At 39.9% G+C, this 26461-nt stretch overlaps 1 protein-coding gene across 1 annotated transcript in view; it reads left to right on the forward strand.

Moving 5' to 3' along the window:
- The window catches only part of CPZ (carboxypeptidase Z), a 34304-nt gene extending 19598 nt beyond the window's left edge, over positions 1–14706 (forward strand). Inside the window, exons 7-11 of the mRNA XM_054633437.2 lie at positions 4188–4346; positions 8325–8460; positions 9529–9668; positions 12301–12400; positions 14245–14706. Coding sequence (XP_054489412.2) covers positions 4188–4346; positions 8325–8460; positions 9529–9668; positions 12301–12400; positions 14245–14600 — 891 coding nt within the window. The 3' untranslated portion in view covers positions 14601–14706. The remainder of the gene's footprint in view (positions 1–4187; positions 4347–8324; positions 8461–9528; positions 9669–12300; positions 12401–14244) is intronic.
- The last annotated feature ends 11755 nt before the right edge of the window (positions 14707–26461 follow it).

The raw sequence follows: 26461 nt of genomic DNA on the forward strand, positions 1-26461 counted from the left end.
ATCTTAAAAACATTTTGCCCCCACCTTTGCCTTCTTCCTAGGCTTAATTTTGCACCTGAATTCCATACCTGCTTCCCCACTGTGGTGCAGAGGAACTGGAAATGGGGGCTGTGGGCAGTTTATCCCACATTATCTGTGGTACTCCTTCCATCTGAGGGAGTCCCTTCCCCTGCTCCAACGTGGGAAGGAAAGGATGGAGATCTTTCTTCAGCCATGTGCTCCCTCTCTCTCTCTGTCCAGAGGTGATGGGTTGAGGACCTAGGCAACACTGAGGAAGGACAAACCTATCTTTGACCCCCATTTTTTTTGCCAGTGTCAGGTGCAAACTGTGAGCTTGTCCCTATAACTCTGCATTTCCAGCTCTAACCTCCTCCCTCTCCAAGTCCTGCTTCTGCCCTGCTTCTTCTGCTGACCTGTGAGGGAGGTGGTAGTGGCAGGCAGCCACTTGCAGAAGCCATCTTTACAACCATGTATTTATCTTTCTTTAACACTGTGTAACATCATAGCAGCTTACAGAGGGAAGGGTGGAGGCAGCCCAACATTGCTCTCACAGCTACCACCACAGCTCTGCCCCAGCTGCAGCATCACCCTGGGTTATCTGTCACAGACAAGGGAGGGACAACCTTGGCACACCACCACCCCACTTCTGCTTCAGTGGGTGTGGACCTGGGGTTACAAATACATCACTTCTCCTGCAAAGCTTTTGTTTTTAAAGAAGAAATAAGATGGTCATCCAAGGTACCCCTCAGAATACCAAAACTCAGGGAACTTCTAGGTGCTCTCCTGGCCCCAAAGCTGGTCCTCACATAAACTACACTCAAAACATCTCCAAATCCACATGCTTTACAGAGCATATGAGGGAACCAGGCCTGTGGCCTTAGTGGCACCACAAAATCTCCTTGCTGACTGTAGTTTCCTATGGTTCACAAACCTGGCAGAAAGTGCTCTCCCAGCCCTGTGTCTCCTCTGCTGATGGTACCATGGGACTGCCAAATCAGCTGTCCCTTCAGTTTTGACCTTCAGTTTTGTCAGGCAGATGAGCCCATGGCTCTTACAGTGGTGCTTTGTGCATGCAGGAGCATTAGGTTGAATGTTTCAACACCAGCCTCTCCTCTTTCATTTACTTAACAGTGTTTGTTACCTGCCTTATTAAAGTAATTACCTGAGTGCTGCAGGGCATTGTGTAAAGATCAGGAAGCAGAAAGTGAGCTCGCAGCCAGGGCTCCTGCTCCCCAAAAGCCTGGCATCATTCAGAGTGTTTTGTTCCCCTCTTTTATGAATTATTGTAATAAGTGGTCTGAGGGCTCAGACAGACAGACCTCAGGCTACATCTCAAGTATAGCTCAATTGTCTTGGTTCAAACAGAATTCGGAAGTCTATGCCAGTGGAGGCTGGCATACTCTTTAAGAAAATTAGTCTGGCTGCTTTTTAAAGGGAGAAAAAAAATCTTTGAAAGCCATGGAGACAGTGACTAATTGCAGTATAATTGAAGAAATGAGATTCAGGTTTAGAAAGGGTAGTAGCTCTTCTCTGTGCTCATGCAGAAATAATTTCCCTGTTTTCTAGTTGTGCTCTGAATTGTCCTTGTGAGATGGATACTTTAAAATTTATCTCATCTAACTTAAAAGCAAAAGCTCTGGTGGAAAAAAAAATTACACTCCACAAAACCCACATTAAAGGAAAAGTCAAAGGCCAGAGTGGCAGAGATAACACCTGCTATCATGCAGTGGAGCTGAACCAGAATATACTAATTTCATGTCACTGAAATGTTATTAGCATAAAAATAGTGTCATTGAAAGTCCTGGTTTTTCACAAAATTCACTTCAGCAAGACACTGGCTCTGTGAGACAGCATTGTCTTGGGGCTTATGCAGGTATCTGCTTAGCCAGTTGGCTGATCAGGCTGAAGGACTGAAACCAGGAGCTCTCAAATAAAAATGTGTTTTTTACCCTTGTTCACTGAATTGCAGAAGCAACTTAGAAATCCTGTCAAGGCCCAAGGCTGCAGTTTGAAAGCAGGGCTGATGCTGTGTCAGGCATGGCCTCTCTGGCTGGGCAGCAGGAGCTGGGGCAGCTGCAGAAGGGCAGGGAGCTGATGGGATTTTAGGACAGCAACCTCCTCAGAAGGGCTGGTGCTATGGACTTGGAAGGTGTGAGCTTGTTCCAGGTGCCCAGCCACCCTGAGAAACTCCCAAAGTGCCCAATCCATGGGGCAGGCAGTGACACAGCCCCTTACAAGCCCTCTGGGGTCTTCTCTTCAGAAGAGATGGGCTCAGAGGATGAACTTCCAGGGTGCAGATGGAAGTGGCTGGTTCAGTCCAAAGCACTGCTGGGATAAAGGTCATGATCAGCTCACCCCAGGGCACTGTACAAAGGCCAGAAAAATCCTTTGGTGCAGATAGCATTCTTTGGACACTGACATGTTTCTTGTCAGGAAGCCTGGGGGCTGCTTTCTTCTCCCACTTCTGTATTGTGTGAGTGGGTGTGTGAGACTGCTAAAAGTCCTTTCCTTTTGGAGTGCCCTTTATCTGCATTTTTTAATAATTTTTTTTCCATGTCATGCCCTTCCTGGAAACTCTGTATTTAATCTTCCCTATTATGTAAAAAAACTTTGATTAGGCTTCTGGTGTGGAAAGTGCATTCTGTGTTCCTTAGTTGATCAGACTTTACCTGTTACATCCCAGTTTTTAAATTGCCTCTTTAAAATGCCAAAGTTGAAATCTACAGAGTAGCATTTATCTCAATTGCTACAGAAGAGCATTTTAAGGGAACCCAAACACTAGAAGGACTAATTTAAAAACCATGGCATCTATAGGGAAGTAATCTCCTACTTTGGTCAGGAGCAGACAGGGCAATATCTTCTTAAATCATTCCAAGTAAAGCTATGTTTAGACATGGCTTTTTCCTTGGCTTTCTGCCTCGTTGATGGAACTATAATACATGTATTGTGCACCTTCACAGTGTTTTTCTGTGCTCCACACCTGGGTTTGTGGATCCCCAAAGGTTTTCTAACAACAGTAGATTAGGGACTGATCCAAAGAAAACAGGAATTACTATTGTTGAAACACAAGTATATAGGTCTTTAGGGGCTTTATTCAGTTGGTTTGGTAGTTTTTTTCTTGTTTGTTTTGGATGTTTTTTCTCTGCACACTGTTAGTCACTAGTGCTCTGGAGCCCTGGCTGCCTGGTTTTCTGACAGCTGAGTCAAAGCAAAGGCTGATAAGCAATCCCTAAAGCAGCCCTAAATAGATGCTGGATTAACTTCATCATCACAGGTGTATCTCATTTTTATGAAACCCGCATACCTGCAGTGGTGCGGGGTCCAGATAAGCAGCCTGTGCCCTCCTCAGGCTTTCCCCAGGTAATTTCCCCCAGCTGCCAGGAAAGGAACCTCAGCTCTCCCGGGCACTGGCGTCAGTCTGGCCTTGCAGGGACCGGCCACCAGATGCCACTGTTATCCCTAAGAATGAACCAGCACCGGAGCAGGTCCGGTGATCACTCCTCAGAAACGGGGTGCAGGAGCCTCCTGCATGCCGGCTGCCTGAACATCTCCTGGAGTCTGCTGCCCTCTCCCTTGGCCGCTGTTACTGAGGGGGCACTGGCAAAAACACCTGCATTTGGTGACTTATCTGCCACAGTTCACTGCAGGCAAACTGCAGGCATTGCTGTGCTTTATACATATTAGTTTTCGTTTATTTACAGATTAACCTGCACCTAAGGATAGCAAATGCTTTTCAACAAGTGATGAGAATTGCAAATTTGTCCCCCTATTCCAGTTTATCCATTCAAAGTCAATCCTGCTGATTCAGAAATGAAATTAGATAGGGAGTTAGGTAAGTAGTGATAAATGCCACAAGTTTTCCAGCCTAAAGTACTGCCATCATCATCTGAAAATGTCACTGTAATGAAAAGTTTCTTCTTCTGTCAAATGTTCTTTTCCCTTTTGTGTTGCAGTTTTTCCACAGTGAACAATGTGTATCATCCATTCCCTGGAGAAAACTGATTTTCTTCCCCCAGTATCTTTTAGGCTGGAAGAGCCAAAGAGCTTCAACGTTCTCTTTTTGACACAGTCTCTTCTCCATGGGGCTTCATCCTGCAGAGGACCAAATCCCTTTGGAATTGTGTTTTTTTACCCTTGGAATTGCATGGCTAGTCACAACTTTTTTTTTTTTTCCTCCTGGATTTCAGGTGGCCCCTGAGACAAAAGCAGTCATGAAGTGGTTGAGGTCTATCCCATTTGTGCTCTCTGCCAGCCTGCATGGGGGTGAGCTGGTGGTGACCTATCCTTATGACTATTCAAGGCATCCTATGGAAGAAAAAATGTTCTCTCCTACACCTGATGAGAAGGTAATGTTGCTTTTGCAGGATGTTGATTCCATTTGTGAAACTATGGAAACATTTACTTTTAATAAATAACAAACTTTAATTAATTTAGATCATGTACATATGTGGGTATATGTATGCATTTATGTATTAAATATGTATAAATAACATATTTATATACATAACCCAAGTGTGTGTGTGTGTATATATATATGTATATATGTATGTATGTATGTATACAACATGATACAGCTCATTTGGGTAGAGCTGATGCTAACAATGCCAAGGTCAAGTGCTCAATCCCCACAGAGGCCTTTCACTTAAGATTTGGACTTGATGATCCTTGTGGATTCCTTCCAACTCAGAATATTGTGTGACTCTAATTTATACACTTACTTAATGTACTTTCAAATATAGGATTGTTAATACTCTATCAGCTTAGTCTGGAAAGATTGACCTATCTTTTGTGAGGCCAGATAAGGTTTCATAAAGCACAGATTAGGAAAATCCAGGTTTTAATTTTTAAAGGGAGTAGGCTGTGATATTTTTACCAGTGGTTTCCAGAAGAAAAGGAACAAGCCTGACCAGCAGTGTTATTTTCCTGTGGAATCCGTAAGGAGTGAGGGGAAAAAAAGACTTGTTGCCATATGGTGGCAGCCTTGTAACATTTATTCCAGGTCAGATGAATGGGATTGGTTTCCCCCTCTTGTCCCTGGAAAGTTCCTCATTTGGGACTCACTGTAAATCTTCTGTGAAATTTTTTGCCATCTTTCCTATTTCCCTTTGGTTTCCTCAATCTAGTATTCATTGCTGACATGCCCACCAGGAGAACAGCTAGCTTTTCAGCCTTCTAGCTGAGCTAAAAATGTCTGTGGCCTCTGAAGAAAAGTGGTTCTTTATATAAACAAAGAACAGTTGAAAATAGTCAGAAGTTGATCTTTGACTTGAAGCATCCTTTATCTTCGAGCATATCTCTAGGCTGACTTCTTCTGAAATGGCAGTTCTCACTAACACATATTAAAGATGTATGGTTGTTAAACATTTTCTGTATCAATCCATTTCTTCTGAGCTGTACAATGCCTAATGACTATGTGTGTATGAAAATGATTTAGCAGTATAATTAACCAGGCACTGCACAGCAACAACCCTGTGTAAGAAATATCTGTTGGGTGCTAATGCAAGCTGCAGAACCTCCTGCTGAGGACTGGGGGAAATCATCAAATTGTGCTTTTACATCCCACTGCCTGGGCTAGGGCTATCCTATGCAGAGGTGGTGAAGGCATATTGCCATGTGTGCTTTGTTAAGCAGTTCACCCCTGGGATGGAAGTACAGCAGTACTTCTATCATTTCCACTCAGGCACAGCACGTGTATTTTGAGTGGAAGTATGCAGCCACACAGACAAGGTCTCTATCCCAGTGTAGTGCACAGCTGGACAAACCCTAATGGCACTCCTGGCTTGCAGCACAGGGACAGGGAACCCTATACAGGTGACTGCTGCATAGTCTGTGACTGCGAAATCTGGGAATTTGGCTGCAAATCTGGAAGTTTAGAACATGCAGGGGAGGGCTGGGGATGTCTTCAGTGAAAAACTGATTTTTCAAATTACTCAGCACAAGAAACTTTAACAGCCCTGTTAGCATCACTTGAAATTTTTCACAGAAAACCAGTGAAGTGATCTGCATTAAAGTAATGTGAACTACAGCTGCTGTTGTCAGGGAACCTTCATCCCAAAATACAGCAGTTTGGTTATCTGCCATACATTGGTCATAACCATTGTTCTGAATGCTGATCTGCTACATTTGCTCTGCAAGGGGAAACTTGCAGACCAGGGTGAAATGCTGCAGAGCAGATGAAAGCCAGATATTAAAAAAATCAAATTTTGGAAATATATTCAAACCACGTTTCCCTATTTGAAAAAGCATCTGTGCTTCCACCTCCCCATGTCCATCATGGTGCATGCATGGAAGCACAAGGATCCTCTCCTCTGCTCCAAGATGATGCAGATTTCAAGTCTCTTTTTGGCCTGCACCACATCCTGGGGCAGTACTGGCTGAGGGGAAGGAGTCTCAAAGCTGGACCATGTCCTTACACTCATATTCTTGCATGTGGTTCAGCCCACCTAAAAACTTTCCCATATTTCGGGGTTTGTGGAGATGGATGTTTTAACTTATTTTTTTTTAACAAGAAACTGAATTGATGACTCTGCTCACCAGAGCACAAAGGTCCACACCAAGTCAAGTTCACTCCCTTTGGTGAACTGAAATACTCCTTTCCCTCCCCCTGAAAAACCCAACCTGTGATGGTCAGTGGGGTAAAAGTGCTGGCTGAGGTAACAGCACTGACCTCACTTTACTGAGTGAAACCTCACACTGCCAAAGTCACAAGGATTCCTCTGTTTTTACCCTTTTTGTTCCTCTATATTATACCTAAAAATCACTTGCTTCTAAGTGATAACAAATGTATTGTTATCCAGGAACTTTTTTCCTCTTCTCACGACCACTGGCCTTCCTTCACTTGAGCTATTGGCCAGACAAAAGCCTTATGCCTCTTGGTGTGAAACAAGAGGAGGCTTGGTCACTGGAAATAGGACATCTGCAGATGTCTTTGTAACTCACATAGGCACCTTCTAAACTTTATATCAAATACCTTCCATGGAACATTCAGAACTGGGACCCAAATTCCTGTAGAAATTAAAGATATTGTGCCTGGCACTGAACTATTGGCAGTGAAAGTTCTTCTTAACCTATTTAATTAACATCTATTTCTTTTCAGCAAAACTTTAAAGAACACAATTTTCTGGTCTAAGCAATATTTAAACACATAGAAACTTAAGGGAGTTGCAAAAGCATTGTATATTAAGTCTGAATTTTTAGTTTCTGATCATCAGAAGTATTTCAGCAATGTGTCTTTACACTTACATTAAACTGTCTTTCCACCTTTCTTTGCTCACCTACCTGGTCCCATAATTGGCTCAGCCATGTGATTATTAGAAACAATCACAAATATCAATCAGTGTTGTATGCTTGGTCATTTGGGTCTGTATCCTTGATGACAACACTAGGATAAAGCTTTAGGATCACTTCTAAAACTAGGATTTTAGCCACCAAACTTCTTGCACACACTGTCTTAAGCAATATGGAATGAAACTCATGATGATGAATAGTAGTATCAAGTAGCACCTGATAACTGATGTAATTTCAGTGTTGAAATCTGAGAGTCTTGTCTTAGCAGATAAGGTCCAAATAGACCAAAAGGGGAGGGAGGATTTTTATACAAAGTTGGAATAACTATTGGAGAAGAAGGGCAGGAACATGATTCAAATAAATGGTTTCTTCAGATAACTGCTCTTTCTTCTGTCTTCACTACATGTTCTGCCACTGTTCCTTTCTGCATGGTGACTGCTCTGCTCTTCATCAGTGTCAACACTCTTTGGAAATCAGTGGTGACATCCTGCATCATCACATCCTACCCTTCACTTTTTGGAATGGTTTCTGCCCCACACAGAAGGAGCTCTCTCTGAGATCAAACTGGCAGGTTTTCCTGTGTGAGTGATAAGTGCAAAGCAAATTGTCACTGACTATTTTAAACAGCAGCATTCAGTGTGAAGATTTAGTTGGCGTGAAGGGTAAAAAATATCTAAAACAAAACATAAAAGAGGCCTAAATTTCAACTTTAAAACCTGGAACTTGAAGTACAACCAAAAATGTCCTTTGCTCTTGCCCCAGGTGGTAGATTGAAGCCAAGTATCAAAAAATCCACTGTTATTTAATATGTTGTCCCTGGATAAATATATTGGATTGAAGAGAACTCTAGAGAAGAAGACAAATCAAAATTTCTTAACAACAAGCAAAACTTCCTTCTAGAGCAGTTCATCCCCTCCTTCAGTCTCGAGGACACAGGGTGGCTCATTGTCTGGACTGACAACAGCAATAGTTAATAACAGCAATGGCAAAGTTTTCAGTTTGTAAAAGCAAACATATTCCAATCATGTCTGTTACAGGTGTTCAAGATGCTGGCTAAAGCCTATGCAGATGCACACCCTGTCATCTCAGACCGCTCTGAGCTCCGCTGTGGTGGGAATTTTGTGAAACGTGGAGGTATTATAAATGGTGCTGAGTGGTACAGCTTCACTGGAGGTAAAACCACTTTACCATCATATCAAGTGAGGTAAAACCTCTATGTGACCTTTATAAGACACCAGGGTTTGAACAAAATGATTTCATTCATTTCAGTTTGGTTAAGGTCCTACCCATGCAAAACATAATTTTTAGGGGATTTAAGTAGTAAAATCTATGTTAGTAATGTTTTTATGCAGATAACATGGGATGCATTCAACCCCAATGGGACTTGAGGAAAATTAACAAGTTATGCAAGGGTCAAATTTGTTATACCATATAATATAATATTTTTATTTTCAAATCTGACATGTAGAAATAAATTCTTAATTCTATGCTCTCATTCCTTAGCCTCATGAGTCTGAATCCATCTTGTAGACAATGCATGTGCTGCTTTCTCATCTGTTTAAATAAATTCTTTTTTCAGGGAAAACATCCAATTCATTTGTGCTTCTGCTGTTAATTTGATTTCCCCAATAATAGTATTTTGTTTTCTTTAGAATTCCTTCAATACTGACATGGATAAAATATCAGTGTTCATAAATTTTCAGCGGTGCTTCACTTGTGTTTTCCAATAGGACTCAGCTGGATGCCCAAATAATTATGTTGAAACTAGACATTTGGAATGCTTTAGGGCATGTGTGAGAATTAGGTTTAGATATCTTTGGCTTACTTTCTTCCCAAAATTAAATCCAATGTCTTTGGTACAGAAACAATTTTGAACATAATAATGGCAAAAGGTCATTTCTGTTCTGGTGACCCTTGGCAATCACCTCTGATACAGCTGATTATACAGTTACTGTGATTAACTAATCTTTATTGCTCTATTGCAACTTCTTGGCCAGGTGAATAATAATATAAAATTATGGTTTTTTGCCTGAAAGGAGTGTCATTGTCATTAGCTTTTATCGTTGAAACAAGTTATGGAATTCTGAATTTGTTGAACACTTTTTATATATTTGCAAGCACTTTTTACAGTATAATAACCCACACCCATGGGAACAGCATTCAGCTGACTGCAGCAGCAAAGCTCCAGCTAAAAGCTACATGGCTGTTCATGAGCTGTCCTCTTTCTTTTTAAACCTGTAGGTATGGCAGATTTTAATTACCTTCACACAAATTGCTTTGAAGTTACCGTGGAGGTAGGATGTGAAAAGTTTCCTTTGGAGGAAGAACTGTTTACAATCTGGCATGAAAACAAAGGTGCCCTTCTGAATTACATGGAAATGGTACTGCTCTGCTTTTACAGACCTTTTTGCTTTCTGTTTTTCTTTTTCATTCTTTGTCAAATTAATTTCTTTGCTGTTTTCCTGGTTAGCTCTCGAGATGATGCTGAATCAAACACCACACTCCTCCAGGGGCCCCAGTGCCTCAGTTTATCTGGCAGGACACACAGGTGGTATTTTATCTATGCTGCAGAAGGGATTGAGATTGAGGACTGCAAAGGCCTTGAAAATAGTGAGAAAGGGAATTATCTGTGAATACTTTGGGCAGCATTATTCATCGACTGTCCAAAATTTTAGCACTAGAGAAAACCTTAATATTAAGAAAAGTATGAATCAACTTTCCCTTTGAAGACTAAAGCAACAAGATCTGCTCTCCAGAGAGCTTCCTGAAATTTTCCTTTCCATATTCCATGTTTGTGTCCCAAACTCTACTGTCCCACAGCAAGAAATTTAGATTCAGCTAAAATCTTGCTAGAAATACCATTTACACACTTTCCATCTTGATTTCTTTATGAAAGTAGTTATTAAAAACCTCAAGCCAAATCTTCTAAAGGAAGAACTGTGTGTCTCTGAGCATTAAAACGTGCCACTTAAATGTCATTTTTAATAATAAGTTTAAGCTCAGCAAAAACAAATACCTCACTGACAATAAGTAAGTGAGCACAGAAACAGAAGTTGCTCATCTTTCTCTCAGCCATTAGTAGATTAGCTTTCTGTCATGCCTTATTTTGATAGAGTATGCAGTAATTTAAAATTGTTAGGAGTGTTTTTATGGCCTTTCTAAGCAACCTCTTGCTACTTGTGGTAAGTATTATCATTCAATAAAGTCTACAGTGCAGACCACCAAACTCATTTCGTTTTACAGCTGTCTGATGAAAATGAGTTTTAGTGAATCCAAATGGAGCTGGGTTAAATCCATATATATTACAATTGAAGTCTTCAAGATGTAAAGATTTTATAGTGTGAGATACTGTAGAAGTCTGTGCTGGAAAAGCTTTTTGAGTAAATGCAGGACAGTAAGCAAAACAACTTTGCAGATAAGGATGACTGAATTACCCACGATAAGGATTAAGTCTGCCATAACCAATTCAAACTTTTCTTATTCTGATATATACCAGGCTGTTTGGTGTGTGTACAAATATACTTGGCTCAACACACAGAAGTAGAATTCATTTTCCTAAACACTATCTCTTCTCTCCATCAGAAGCAATATCAAAATACCCTGCCACACTCATGTGACACCGATTTGAGGAAAAATGAAAAATAGTACATTTACTAAAGAAAACCAAAGCAAGACTGAGAAAGAAATTTCAGTTTTTTCATTTTTATCCTGTCATGTTATAATTGTAAAATTAGTATTGAAGCTGGATGAGGTCATACTACTTTGAGTATGTCTACACTGTAAATTGAATTTGAGTCCAAGATGACTCTTCTGACCATATTTACTCTCTATCCATATGATAAATCCCCAAGTTCATGCTGCAAAGCAAACTGAAGTGCTTCATTATAAGGGATAGTTTTCAAATCCTTATATTGAGTTGCTCCTAAACTTTCCAGTGAGTAGCTTAACTCAGTATATGGAACAGCTGCTTAACAAGAGCAGTGACAACACAGTCTCACCCTAAATTAAAATTAAAAACTGCTCTCACTAGACTAGACTTTTTTTCAAACTTTGTATAATCAACTACTGTCAAGTTGGATACTTTAATGGTTATTTTTAAATATCTTTATATTCCAACAGAAAAGCAAATGTGCTTTTTCTATTGTTTTGATGCTTTGTGGGGTTTTTTATTCTTCTCTTGTGACAAGGGTGATGGGAAAGGGAAAGTGAGTGAAAAAGAAAAGAGAAGGTGGGGAAGTAAAGAACAACTTAAGCTGTTCCGAGAAAAAATAAAAATGGAATTATTTTTATTTAAAAAGGTCATATACATTTCCCAATACAAAATATTTTAAATTTGGAATGTTGTAAAAGGAGAACCTTAATAGGCCTAATGTTTAAATACTTGGAACTTTTTTCTGTTTTGTTTTGTTTTATTGAACTTCCAGTATAGCTGTTAGTGCACCTCCTTGTATGAAAAAATTCACATTGCTCTTTAGTTTGTCACCAAGCACATTTCTCAACAGCTCAAGCATCTCAGTTCTGTGCTTGTAGAGAAGGGGAAATGGCTGTCATACACACTGCTGTCATGGCATTCTGACAGGCAGTGAAGTGCAGGCAGCAGAGTGATGATGAGTCACAAGTACCTGAAGTGATGCCTTCTCATTGTGTTCAGGGCACCAGATTGGTTTTGAAAGCCTTAACTTTCCATTTCTTTATGGTTCTGTGTCTAGGGCAGACATTCAGAACAGTCCTTAAATACTGTGCTCACACCACAAGGTGCCAGTGATTTGTGCAGAGAAGGGTCTCTCCAAGCAGAGCCACATACCTATCCCAAAAAAGCTCTGGTTCCATTTTCCCTTTCCCTCAGTCCCCTTGGGCCTCCCTAAAGAGGCAATGTGATCTGAAGGGGCATTATCTCCTGAGAGCCTCTGAATGGGGTGAACTTTTTGACCATTGTTTCCTCTCTGCAAAGGTTTCCTTGTGATGAGGATGGTATTGCAGTGGCTCCCATCTAACTCTGCTTTGCTTTGCCAGGTTCATCGGGGGATAAAAGGAATTGTGTCTGATAAGTTTGGCAACCCAATAAAAAATGCTCGTATTTCAGTCAGGGGCATTCAGCATGATGTCACCACAGGTAATATTTTTAGTTTAAGATTTTTCCTGGGGCAGATTGAAAGTACTGGGAGCTTAACCTGCAAAAGTATTGCCATGTTTGGTAGAAATGACACCTTAATGGAAAACTGAAGGCTCAGGTGGGGGTTCTCTTCTGGAATAACAAGAGAGAAGACATGTTGAGCTGACTGCTAAGTCTGTTCTGTCTCTGGGATGATGGAGTTCTTGATGTGAAAAATTTCACCTGGAGCAGTCTGCTGTTCACCAAAGCCAGTGTTTGGGGAAATATGGCAACGGCTCTGTTCAGAGGCTGTAACTCAGCATGAGGAGATGTGGAACCTTGATGGAATAAGTTAGTTGAGATATTGTGAACATGTTGTAAGTAGTGCAGTAGGATCCCCTCTGATTTTCACAACTAGAATAATTGCAGAAATTGAAGAGTCCACAACCTTTCCTGTTCATGTGGAAACACATAAACATGTGCAATTTTTGGAACTATTATTATTAGAACATTGAATTATGTCCACTTTATACCTGTCATCCGCTGATAAACATATATTGGGGCATATACAACTGTTATTTTTCACAGTCATAAAGTTCTGAGCTCTTAGGCTGTCACTGAAATCAATGCTTTCTTTTTATTATTGATTTCAGTGAGAACAGGGTAGGCCATAGAAGTGCAAAATAGAAGATATGAATGGTTACATTTTGGTCTAATGATCGTTGTTGAATCAATTTGGAAAGCCAGAATGGCTTATAATGTAGTGGATGTTTTCCAGCTTTCAAAAAACTAGTACTAGAGGGGATACAATAGTGGAGATGATGCAGATTATTGAGGCTAGTGGGAGACTCTGGCATGAATTAGGGTCTTTTTCAAACTTCTTCCCAGACAATGGCTTTCCATATATAATCCTTTAAAGGATTAAGAATTAAAGAAAAATATGTTTACACTGTAGGAAAGGGAGTATTTGCTCTGAGTTAGGTGGGGTTAAAAATGTCATATGGTTAAAATGGTTTTTGATTTTAGTGTTAAAAAGAACTAGGAAATTCCATGAGAAAATAGTATTAATGCAACACTAACTGAGCTAAGAGACTTGCCATTCAAAATAAAGGAAATATAAAATGAGGAATAAATTTTTCAGTTTTAAAGCCCCCTGCTTTTGCCTGCAGGGTCTAACCTTCAGCTGGAGGAAATTTACACCCATTTTACACTAATGGCAATTTATACCAGCTGCAGCTCCAAGTCCATAGTCTTACATGCAAGAATGTCTGCAAAGGAATTGAATGTAATTTAATTAAAAGAGGGATTTCTTAGCTCCTTAGACATTCTAAATATATATATGTGTATATATTGCAGCCTGGATTCTGATTTTGCTTTCTTAAGTTTCACTTAGTTTTAAATTGATTTCTTTGGGAGTTATTCCTTGTACCCTTGGGAAAAGCAGCATGAAGGAAAGCATCTCTTCCCTGTGATACAGAAACAGCCGGTAGGGACATTTTGTATGTGAATTTTACTCCGTTACTTCCCAAGGGCCAAGTTTTCTTAAGTTTCACTTAGTTTTAAATTGATTTCTTTGGGAGTTATTCCTTGTACCCTTGAGAAAAGCAGCATCTCTTCCCTGTGATATAGAAACAGCAGGTAGCGACATTTTGTATGTGAATTTTACTCTGTGACCTCCCAAGGGCCAAGTTTTCACAGGCAAAGTCTCTTTTGTGTCATCCAAAGTTTGCCTTCAAACATTTTCCAAAATCTGAGCTGCTTCCATGGCCTACCCCTTAGCTGCCATCTAAGGTAGTGCGTGCAGCTACAGGGGATGCAAGGCAAAAAACTGAGCTGGGTTTTGTTGTGCCTGTCCCTTTCCCAAGCTGCTGATGGCGACTACTGGCGGCTCCTGCCTCCGGGGACGTTCATCATCAGCGCCCAGGCGCCGGGCTACAGCCGGGTGATGAAGAGGGTCACCATCCCCACCAGGATGAAGCAGGCCGGCCGTGTGGATTTCGTGCTGCGGCCTGCCGAGGCCTGGCCCAGCAAGCTGCTCCGGCGCTCCATGGAGGACGCCTACGACCCTCAGGACCCGCTGGAACTTTTTGACCCTCACGCCCAGCACAGGCAGGCCGAGGCTCGGGGAGGGACCGCGGCAGGCAGGGAGAAGCCGTGGTGGTGGTCGTACTTCAGCTCCCTGGACCTGCACAAACCTCTGTGGCTGCTCAAGCAGCGCTGAGGGATGGCGCCGCACGCCTCTCGGCTCGCTCCGCTGCCCTTCCAGACACCCGCGGTGCTCTTGGCAATATTTAAATGTTTCATTTGAAAATATAATATTAATTCAAGCACGCTTGCTTCTTTTGTTTTCTCTTCACACACAACTGAGTATATTCAAGTGGGCTTTTAAGTATTAAAAACAACGGTGCACATCCATTCAAAGGGCAGATTTTATGCAGGTTTTTTCTTGGTAATGCTCTGTACTTCTGCCCATGTAGTTAATCATCACATTCATTATTTATTAGGTTCTAAGTACCTGCAGGAAAATATTCCTGATCCTTTAATGCATTTTTGTACATGTTTTAATACATTAATGATAACATACTAAAAACAACATTCAGAAACACTCAGAAAAATCTTTTCCCTTTTTACTTTAGCATATTAAGTTCATTACCTCTTCTAATAACAGCTCAAAATATAGGGTCTTTTTTTGAAATTTTAAATGTTTTTACAAATTTAAAAATAAGCTTTTAATGTATTTAGCAAAATACAGGAAAATGCCTTTACATACTGTAAATGTGTGTAGACGTAGAAAAACACATGAGATAATTAATGAGGAATTTAGGTTCAAGTGTGACATATTACACTGAAGTTTTTAACATCATGCACTATTTTGAGCCTATGTACATGTTAATGAAACTTGTAGACATCAAAGAAATCAAACCTTTTTTCAAGATACTTGAGTAAAGCTCAGTGAATAGTGGTCTTGCAAGATGCTGTCCTCTCTCAAATATCAGATGTAATGTATTTTTAAGGTGATATATATTAAAGAAAAGTCCTTGATTTTGATGAAACACACAGGCCCACACCTCCTTTTAGCCTGGACTGTTAATGAACTCCCTATACAGACTGTATTTCCTCCTCTAAATGCCACAGTGCTTGAATGGTGTGATTGTTGGAGCTGATTTGCTTTCTGCAGCAGCTGCTGGATTAGCTGTGTGGATTGCCCTATGAATTCTAAAAACTTTTTTTGCTCATCTTAGGTAAAGCAGCCCCATTGCATGAGCCCCATAGTCCACATGCACCTATCTCGTTCTGTAGCTTCCTAGGAAGACCCAAGAGATGAATGATCTTAATTCTGCAACCAGATGCTGCACATGGCTAAGTACTTTATTCCCAGTTGTAATCTGATTGAAGTTAGGAGTCTGTTATTCATGTGCTTGGATGTCTGCAGGACTGGAGACTATGTTAAAATGAAAGAAAATTATTTCAGAGCATTAACAAAAAGTAATTATATGGGAGTGAATGTACTGCATGCACATGGATAAGTGTTCCTTGCCCAGGCTTGCCAAGTTAAAGGAACTCTGAACCCTAACTATGCCAAAGAAAATTGAACAGGAGATACACCTCCAGACTTTGTTTCCAGTAATAGGTATTACTACTGTTTTCTTTGGTCATTTTTTTCAAAGCCAGCTTCCTGTGAAAACAGTGGTGAAGCTAACAAAATCAGAACAATATGGTAAATTGCTAAGTATTATCTGCGTTTATTAAGCACATAATTTGTTGCATGCTTAGAAAGATGTTTTCTCTGAGTACTGCCTAGGTTCTCACAGACCTATTTAGAAATTTTTTCAAGTGATCACAGTAAACCCAAGCCTGCTGAAATGCCAAACAGGATGACTGTGCAGAAAATCTGCTTCTTTCTGCAGTCCTGAGTTGAAAAAGTAGATGAGACTCAAGACTTGGGAAATACGATTTCTGATTAGATTGTAAAGACATTTTATGTTTGAAAAAGTAGTTTGCTGTACTACTGTGCCACTCATGTTATAGCAGTGAAAAGAGAGAGAGCAAGAATACCCTCTCTCCCCACCTCAATCATAGAAGAGGTGTCCAGCAGAGAAAAAGTTAAGATCAGAACCTTCTGCAGGTTCACACTCAACAGCCTATATAGAAGGGATGTATTAAACTGCATTGAAGTAACTGTGAGGCTCTTGGGAAAAGGTGTGCTTCAGTCTTCTGGAGCTATTTAATCTTTTTCATAATAGCAATTCTTCAGTTTTCAGTTCCCTTGGAGGTGGAAAAGACTGGTAGAATGACTAAGTAGGTCCAAAATACCATTTTACTGTAGATAAGATTTAGGACTTATTTATTGGTGCTTTCAGAAAGAAAAGAAAAGAAGTAAGGGAAAGAAAGAGGAAGAAAAAGAAAGAAAGAAAGAAGTAAAGAAAGAAAAGGAAAGAAGAAAGGAAAGAAAGGGAAAGAAAGAATTGGTCAAAGCCAGCCAAGTAACAATGCAATCAAAATTACTATCACCGTTCTATTTTTATTTGAGATTAATACAGACTTAGTTCTGTATATATGTGAGAGAAAATATTGGCTTGGATGTGTATCCTGAACTGGGTTACAAAAATTGTCTCCAATATTTATTTAAATCAAGCAATGTGTGTTTAATATCAGACAGTTTTGTTAAAAAATAAAAAAGAAGAAAAAAAAAAAAGACATAACCCAAAATAACCCACTCCATGACTATAATATGGTTCAAAGGATTTTTAAGTGGTGGTGAAATTTAAGCATCTGTAGGCAGCTCTGTAACTAATATGTGGAAATGAACACAGTGATCACCTCCCTCATGCACCTCTGTAAGAGGCTCATATACAGAGTTTAATGGAACATAAATTTAGGAGAATATTAAATACTTTTTAAATAGAAAGAGGGATTAAAATGCTTCAATGAAACATGCCCTCCTACAAGTGAAGTGAAAGTAACATAGGGAAGAAGTGAGAAATAACCAAAGCTCTCTGGCAGTCTCCTTCATGCTTGAGCCCTGCCTTGGAGACTGGGCTTGGCTTTTTTCCAGTGCTGCTTTGGATCCTGACAGGTTCAGCAGCCAGACGGTGCTGTCAGAAATTATAGTGTGTGTTCATCAGACTCCCTCTCCTTTTAAGTCAGAGTCTACATAATTTTTTTCAATTACCTTCCAACCACATATTGAACAGTATTGATGTATGTTTTTGCAACATCCTCCTTAATAATTAATTTCCCAGTCTCCATATTTATTTCAGAGGGATCTTCTCTACCATGGAGCCAAACTTTTCTGCACAATCACACTAATAAATGTTTTGACCTGCCAACTGTCCAGACCTCACTGCTCTGCCAGCAATGAATCTTCCCAAGTCAAAGCATGCAAATCCAACTAACAGCATTACAAGCATAAAGAGCAAAGAGAAAGCTCTGATTATGTCATATGTGCAATTTCTCTTTCATTCACATGCCAGAAAAAAGCCAGGAACACATTAAAAAAATATCAGCAGTTAAATCAAAAGCTGTGTGCATGCATTCTACAAAAGAAGATTTCGGTCTGTTTGTTCCATTCATAAAAACTTCTGAGATCAAAAATATCAATAATAAAAAAAGGCATAAAATTTGCAGCTGTTTACATCTTCATCTCCTGTAAGAAAATTGTATTCCAGTCTTGGGCCTCCCACATATAGGAAGGAGTGTATTTGTTTTCCTAAAGACAGGAAAGAAGAGAAAGGTGTCCTAAGCAAACTGCTGAAAACAGGACTTTAAGTGTCAAAACCACTGAGTATTATAAGTTCTTCCTGCTATCATTTTTCACAGTGTTCATGCAGTTTTTCTCCCTTTCATGCCTCGGTTTAGCAGCTAAAGGGAAGCACTCCAAAACAATATTGCAGTCTGTTCTGAAGTACTGTGAACCAGCTGTCGATCAGAGTTTGCCAAGCCAGTGCCATTTCTCTGTGTCCATCACTCTAGTATTGCTCTGCAATTCAAAAACAGGCCAGAGATGTCTTTAGTGGTTACAAAAGCATCCATCAAAATGAGACAGGTCTGTGTGTCTCTGAGGTGATGCTTGCAGACAGGCTGGGAGATCTCTGTCATGGGTGGGCATTCACCCCACAGCAGTGAAGCACTGCAGATTCAACCTTTGGGAGAGGAGGAACAACAGGGACTGGAGCTGTTTGAGTGTCTTGGATGGAAATGTGAGCTGAAGCTGATACACCTCTTTACAAAGCTCCTGTCAGAGGTACTCTCATGCTGTTTTCCTTCACTGTAAGATGCACCTTTTGAAGCTTCCACAGAGTAAAAGGAGTGGATGGGGAGGTTGCATTATACTTCCCCTGCTGTCTTTGTCTTCACAGCATCTTGGAAGAGAGATTCCCTTTGACATTTGTCTTTTCTGACATCATGCAGTCTCAAGTTGTGTATATGAATGCACAAAGCTTTGAAGCAGGCAAAGGGCTTCTCATTGACCTGCTTGGGGGGGCAGCCACACCTCTGTGAGGAGGCTCCAGCCATCCCTCATGCTTAGGTAACACTAGAAGGGCTTCTCTGTAGTGGCTCTTTGGTGACATTTTTGATCTTGGGTCCAGGTCTGCTGACATCAGAGTGTGAGAGCCTGGAAAAAGGAGTGGGGATGGTGGTTTTAGTTTGGTTTGCTTTCTCACTATGCTACTCAGTTTTTGATTAACAAGAAAATCTTCACCAATTCAAGTCTGCTTTGCCTACAACAATAAGTGGCGTTTGAATTTCTCTAGGCATCAGTATTTTCAATAAAAATTATTATAATGATGAGGACAACATTTTTTGCCTATTTCATAACCAGGTATGAGATATCAAGGAGGAGCTGCTCACAGTCCTATGAGCAAAAGCTGCTGAAAAAGATAAGATATTGTTTTGCAGGGAGCTGATGATATAACTTTATCAAGAAAACCCATCTAATGAGGATTATCAGACATGAATAGTTATATTATGGTTTTATTATCCCTTCTCATCAGCCTTTCTTACAAGAACCCAGTTGGCACAGACTTGTTACCAGGCCTGCTCACATTGACCATAAAAAGTCTGGGCAGCTCATCGGGAGATCAGGGACATGGGGGTCATTTGAGGGCAGGAAGATGCTGAGGACTTTTACTGGCACAGCTGCCACCCAAGGGAAGTAAACAAACCAGCCCAAGTACTAACATCACTATTTCCCTGGGGAAAGAAGAAAAAAATGCACTTCTGAGGTGATATGACTGTGTTCACGGGTAAATTCTTGCTGGACTAACTGCAAATTGCTCCTTTGGCTGAGACACTCAGAGCAGCAGAGTGGAATGCAGGAAATTCTGGTCTGGGTCAGACCAGTGGCCACCTCCATGTAGTGCTGGTACATCACAAGCTCTTTTTGGGAAGGAGAGTAAAGCCAGTGGTTGTGTCTGTCAACAAATATAACAACCTCTTGCCAGGGCTTAGTTCTGGGATGTCATCATGTCCTGTACCAGGGCTAGGAGAGCACTGAGGGAGGTCCCCACGTGTCTCTGCATCCCTGTGCCCATGATGTGAGTTCTCCTGGGTTTTTAAGAAATGCCATGAGCCTTTATTAACCCACAATACAGTTTACTCTTTTTCTCACTCATGCAGACAATCCTCTAAGTGAACTCTATATTGGAAAAGGGCTTTTATATTTATTAAATTTGAAATGTTGCCAACCAGAACTCCAAAAATTAGAGTGTTCATTTGGAACATCTCTTAATTTATACACACACACTTGTGCATTCATATACACAAACACAGATGCACGTCCACATACATGGAGGCATATTTTTATAGAATGTGTATATAAACAATTATGGATTATAAGTTATGTCATATACTAATTATTATTTTGCATTGCAATCAGAAACATATTCAAGCCATTAGGAATAAAAAAGTAATATTGTCTTTATATAATTTGGTTATTATTTCCGAAGACTTAATAAATTGTTTCAAATCAAATATCTTCAAAATTCATCTTCAAAAGCAGAGTCACAAAACCTAAGGTATTTTTCTTCATTAATTTTTTATCATTTAAACTGAATGAAATGTTGATATTACCAAAATATGAATATGTAATTTTTCTGCCAAAAATTAGCACTTGTACATTAATGCAAGTGATTTAGTTAATTCTTCTGTTTTTATTAATGTGAAAAACCAGACTTAGGCTGTTCACAAGGTGCAAACCTTCAGTAACAGTATTACTAATGAAATAAAAGGCAAAATCTGAGCAAGTTAAAGCAGCAGTAAGCTTAGTGGTTAGGACTACCAGGAATCAAACAAAAGGAGAGGCATGGCAGCTAAAACAACATTGTTTTGGGACTAATGCCATGCTCAAGGCAACTCTTCTGCCCTCCAGTAGGTAATCAGAAAATGAGACGTTTGTTTTAACAAAATTTTTATTTTTTCACTAATGTTAAAATATGAATGGAGAACAGAGAAACTAACTTTAAAAACTGAATGCCGACCCATCTCTCTGTAGGAAATAAATCACTGCAGTCAGTTGAAATCACTAACAAAACATTTGTCCCATTTGTGTAGAGGACTCATGAAAACCCATTTCTCACCAGAAGGCCATTTCATCTTAGGCAAAAGAATTGGACAAGTCCAAATTTTAAATCTCAGAGCCCCTGCTCAGTTATTCCAATTTGTGCACCAAAAGAATGCAGGATACCTTTCTTCTGATGTCAATAACACTCACTTAAATGTCTACTTGTCAGCTTGCTCAAAATCATCAGTCATGGCTTGCTCAGGGGTACAGCTCCTATTTCATTCTCTGCTGGGATTCACAAACTGGATTTTCCTCTGACTACCTCCCCTGAAAGGCTTGGTTCAGTCAGCACTCATGTTGCTCATCTGAAAGACTGCAGTATCTGTGTCAACTTGCATTTAAAACCCAGCTAGAGAAGGCAGAGCCTTCAATATCCCTCTGTTTAAAGTATAGCTGATACATCCTCAGCTCTTCCCTCCATAAAAAGTGCTTTGGAACCACATATTCTCTCTTACTGGGCTATTTTCTAGTGATTAGGCCCTTCTGGGTAAGCTACTTGATATTTCTTAGGTTGCTTTTTTTTTTTAATAAATTATAGTATCAGAGAATCCTAGAGTGGTTTGGGTTGGGCAGGACCTTAAATTTCATCTTGTTCCAGCCACCTGTCAAGGGCAAGGACACCTTCCAACAGAACAGATTCTTCAAAGCCACAACCAACATGGCCTTGAACACGTCCATTTCTAAAGATGAAATTTTAAAAATGCCATAGTTATTCTCCCTTTTTTCAAGGGTTTCTTACAACTACTAAAGTGTATTAAATACATTTATCAGACTGGACATGTGAAGAGACCTGTGGAAGGCATCAACTCACTAGACTTGAATGCAAATATACACAACCAAGATATTAGCTCTAAGATCAGTTTGTAGTTAATGCAGATAATGATGCACTACCTTAGATGGAATCATTTTCATACCAACTCTAGCCAGGCCCCAAGTTTCCAAAATAGTGGCAATTTCTGCTGCAATTCTTGGTACACACAGAAACATGAGTGCAGCCAATTGGAGAAATTCATTGACAAAATGGATAAATCTCTAGTCTTTACAGACACTGAGGTGAATTTTGAGGATCTCATCCTTTAAAGGTACTAGCAAATTCTACCAAGGACCATTTCAAGTCCTTTTCATATCACTTTATAATGTAGAAATATATGTTTGTTTATAAAACTTCTGCCAAAACCCAATTGCCAGTATGAAGATTGCAGGAACGTGCAAGAGAGCACAGCTCCATCTGGTTTATGTTCACTCAAAAAAAGAAATAAGAGAATGAACCTAAGTCTCTGTGACTTACAACGATAATTTTTGACTGGCACTTAGTCTGAATCCCGTAAATTTTACATATTAGGAAGTATGTCTTCAAATGTCTCATGAGGATCCTAAAGAACTGTTCGGAAAACTGACAGGTTGAAATGTTCTAAGGACACAGGGAAGGAGCTGTAAAAAACAATCTTTCCATTGCATTGCTTGTGTTTGCAAAACCAAGTTATCTTTTAGCAGAGGTACAGTGGTTGCTGTTTTTGCAACTCTTCTTTGACAGAATCCTGAAGATGCTTAGCTTTCTTCACAGAAATATGATCATTGTAGACTGAAAAATCAGATAAGTGAATCTGTTAGATACAGGGACAATAATCTGACCTAAAATATCTGCTCTGTAGATCTTAGCCTTTAAATTTGTGGGAACAATCATGAACACCAGTGTAACTTTCTACATAACCCAGCACTCCAATCTCCAGTGTATCTTACTACTGGTGGAATATGGTTAAAGGAAGAGGAGAGACTTCCCAATAGGTATAGGTTGCTGTCCAGTAATGCCACCCCCACATTCTCCCAGTCAGGTCCTTTTATTCAGATTCTGCCCACTTCATTGATGGGAAACAACAGCAGCATGATACCACACATTCATTCCTCAGAAAGACCTGTCTGTTCAGGGATGTCTCAGAATTTCTCCATTACACAAAGAAATGCAGTTTAAGCATACTGGTGGAAATCTCAGCTTGTGATCTTATGTAGAGGCATATGGTTCTGATGCACAAAAACCAGTGTCTCCTTTAAAATAACCCATAAAAATATTATATAGCAGTGGATGTCTTCATGAGTTATTTAATGTCAATTTTCATGTTAAACTCTTGTCAAGTACTTTGCTCCAATTCTACCTTGAGAGAGTGACTTTCATAGTTTGCAGATATTTTAATGTTTGCTTTCTTAAGATGATGTTATAATTTACTACCTAAATGAAGCTAAGCCCCACTGCTGAGTCTAGGGACAGCTTTCAGAAACTGTGATGCAGAAATCTTTCCAGTGGGAACTGGCCATTTGCCGGTCACTGAGTGTCAGTTTGAATGCTTTCTTGAGTAGGGATGGGATCCTGGATTTTGGCAAAAGGTGGACACGAAGCAGGTATGGCATCTTGGCCCCAAGACTGTGAGAAAGCTTTCAGGCTATACTAGACTATGTGATAACTCTTAAGTCTTACATTTCTTTGAAGATGCATCTTCAGTAAAGGTCAGAAACTCCTCTGCTTTCCTCCTGCTGCTGCTAATATCCATCCAGCTCTTCAGCTGCTGCAAAATTGAGGAACTTGTGGCATGTCAAAGAGTGAAGGGGAATGAAAATTTTGAAGAACACAGCGCAGCTTTGCTAGACAATTTCCAGTGTCCACATGTACTTGGACTTAAAGGTAATTTGGGTGACTCATGACCACTTGGCATAGTAGCCATTAAATACATCCTCCACCCTTAACCATGACTGATAATCTATTTGAATAGGGATGTAAATGCAGAGATTTGAAGCTGGAATAGTACAAGACTGTTTTCTTCTATTTAATCCATGCTAAAAATGCAAAAGGGTGGTGCAGGCATGCTCTTGACAGTTTGGTTTATAAAAATCAATGTTGTGGTTAAGTGGGTGGGAAATACAATGAGGAACTGAGGACCAAAAGGGAAATGTCTCCTTGTTGAGGAATGCTTTTGCAATCTTGATTTTCTCTGTGTAAAGCTAACCTTGGAGTGTGCAGACTGAGAGAAGAGACCACACAACCGTCAGGAGCATATGGGAGTAGTCATATGTGGACTCAGGAGTATTTGCTAAGATGCCCTAATAATCAAATGAAGTAGCTAAGCTGCCTTGTCTTGCTGGAGAATAGATTGGTTTCTTATGCCATTTACAAAAACAACACTGAACACATTTTTTATTGTAATCATTTGAAGTCAAATTCCTCCATCTTTCATCACTTTATGCATTTTATTTCTCTGTAGACAATTCCACCCAGATATACTCTGGAATACTCAAAGATATTGTACACATTCCTGGAGCTTTTCAAGTATCTGACTGTCTATATCAACACTGGCCTTGGAGTGGTGGGCCAAGATATTGGCTCAGTTCCTATTTCCTTAGGCAGTGGTGGTGAGACTGGGATGCCTACCCTGGCTCAAAGTTGTTGGATGTGTTACACCAGAAAAACCACACAAATATGAATGCTCTCATCTTAACTAGCTACATCAGTAGAAATAAGCCAGGAGAGAGATTTGTGGTGAAAGACACCTTTCAGAAGGAACTATACGCCACCGTGACTACACAGCTACCCCTGATCTGCCTTGTCTTTAAAAGTGACATAGCTCTAAGTATGAAGTCCGGTTCAAATTGGGTTTCCTTTGAAACTGCTATCTTCTTTAAGTAAATGAAAAATGTAAAAGGACTCCCAGATCAGTATGAGCAAAGCAAATATCCTGGTGGCAGCAGAAAGTTGTGACAGCACAGAGGAGCAGTGGTGAGTACCCATAAATCTGTGAGCACTGGAACCAAGGATGCTTGGTGTCCTGTTGGTTTGTGACTCAAGGTAGAATTCCCAAGAAGATCCCCCATGTCCAAGCAGGGATAAACTTACTGTGAAGTCACCTTCTCAGTAGGAGCCTTAGCAGGATTTCTTCCTTTTGAGATCTTTCTCCATCTCTCGGATTTTGATTGCAATTGACTGAAAGTCAAGTGGCAAGCAGAGATACGTGAGCAAATATGCACACACAAACTCCCACAAATTCATGTGTATCAAAGACTTTTACTGCAGAAACCAGCCTAATACTCTTGGAAATGCAAATACATCTGCCCCAGAATACTGGGATGGAGTGCTGCTCCCTCCTGGGCACAAGAGTGCTCAGTTGCTGGGAATCTAAAACTCATCTAGAAGTGATGAATCATTTGTTTCAAACTGCATTGCCAGTGTTACAAATAAAAAGTCAAAATGAGCTCCTTCACTTTACAAGCAGTGATAAATGCAGTAGAAGCCACTTAATTAGTCTATGATAAATTGCTTGCCCAATTAATTGTGATGATTGCCTAGGGGACAAAACCCAACTCGAGGCAGTTTGATGACTCCACGGTAATGGCACATTTAGTGAACACTGGAGTCTCTTTCCATACCCTTTCTGCAGCTGTGGGAAGCTAAATCATAACATTTTAACTGCCAGGGATGTGTTTCCTTGCACTAGCTTTGCCCCAATTTGACCTTTTCTTCATTTTATTCTAGTTAACTGAATCAATATTATCTTAATACAGTGTTTCCATTTGTCCTCCCAGTAGCAGTGCATGGCTATGCTACAGATTTAAAGTGCAATCAATGAAATATTAAATGAGTGGAATGGGATTCCTTATCCCTCAGAGCAGTGGGTGGGAACTGGGAGGAAACACATTAAAGGTGAAGAAGTTACCTGAATGTTAAATCAGTGCAAATCTGAAAGCCGTGCTTCATAAATTTATGCAGAGAGCCTGGGAAGCATGACCATGACAAACAGGCTTGTACCTGTTGGAGTGAAAAGGTAGTTTTAAAATGCTTGTTGCTAAACTGGTGACAAAGACCATGCAGACATTGCTCTTTCAGTTTCAAAACAGCAAACGACTTCACAGGGCACTGTCAGGTCCCAAATGTGCCATCTGCCAGGTTGTGGTTTGTTTATTTTATACATGATTGAGTGTAGTGCTCATCTTGGTTCCTTTTACATAATCATGTTATGATAACCACATAATTAATGTTTTCGGTATTTAGCAAATAAATGAGATGAAAAAAGAGAGAGAGAAATATCTAATGCTTAGAAATTCTTCTCAAGTGCTCAGTAGAAGCCCAGATTTATTCTAGTATATTTAATCTATAATTTGTCATTTATAATATTTAGAATTAGCTTACCAATTCTAAATAATTCTTACTATAATTCAAAATAATTATTGCTATGACTCTAATTCTGAATAAAATTTAGAATTAGAGTTATAGTAAAGTTTGTTTATGAGCCTTTAATGGGATGTTAGTGCATGGGTGAAACAAACATTTTCGGCTTTTTTTTCCCTCCCCCATTGTCTTTTCCTCCCAGATGTTAATTTCCATGACTTCCCAAAATTTCATCAAGAAGTAGAATAAAGTAACACATTTCCATATAGGCAAAAATATTTCACTTTATTTTGGGAGCTGATGAATCCCTGGAAATCTCATGAAATGTGTGTTCTAGAAAGTATATCTGTTTTTTTTCAGACCTTCTACT

Source organism: Agelaius phoeniceus, chromosome 4, assembly GCF_051311805.1.
Source record: "Agelaius phoeniceus isolate bAgePho1 chromosome 4, bAgePho1.hap1, whole genome shotgun sequence".
Lineage (NCBI taxonomy): Eukaryota > Metazoa > Chordata > Aves > Passeriformes > Icteridae > Agelaius > Agelaius phoeniceus.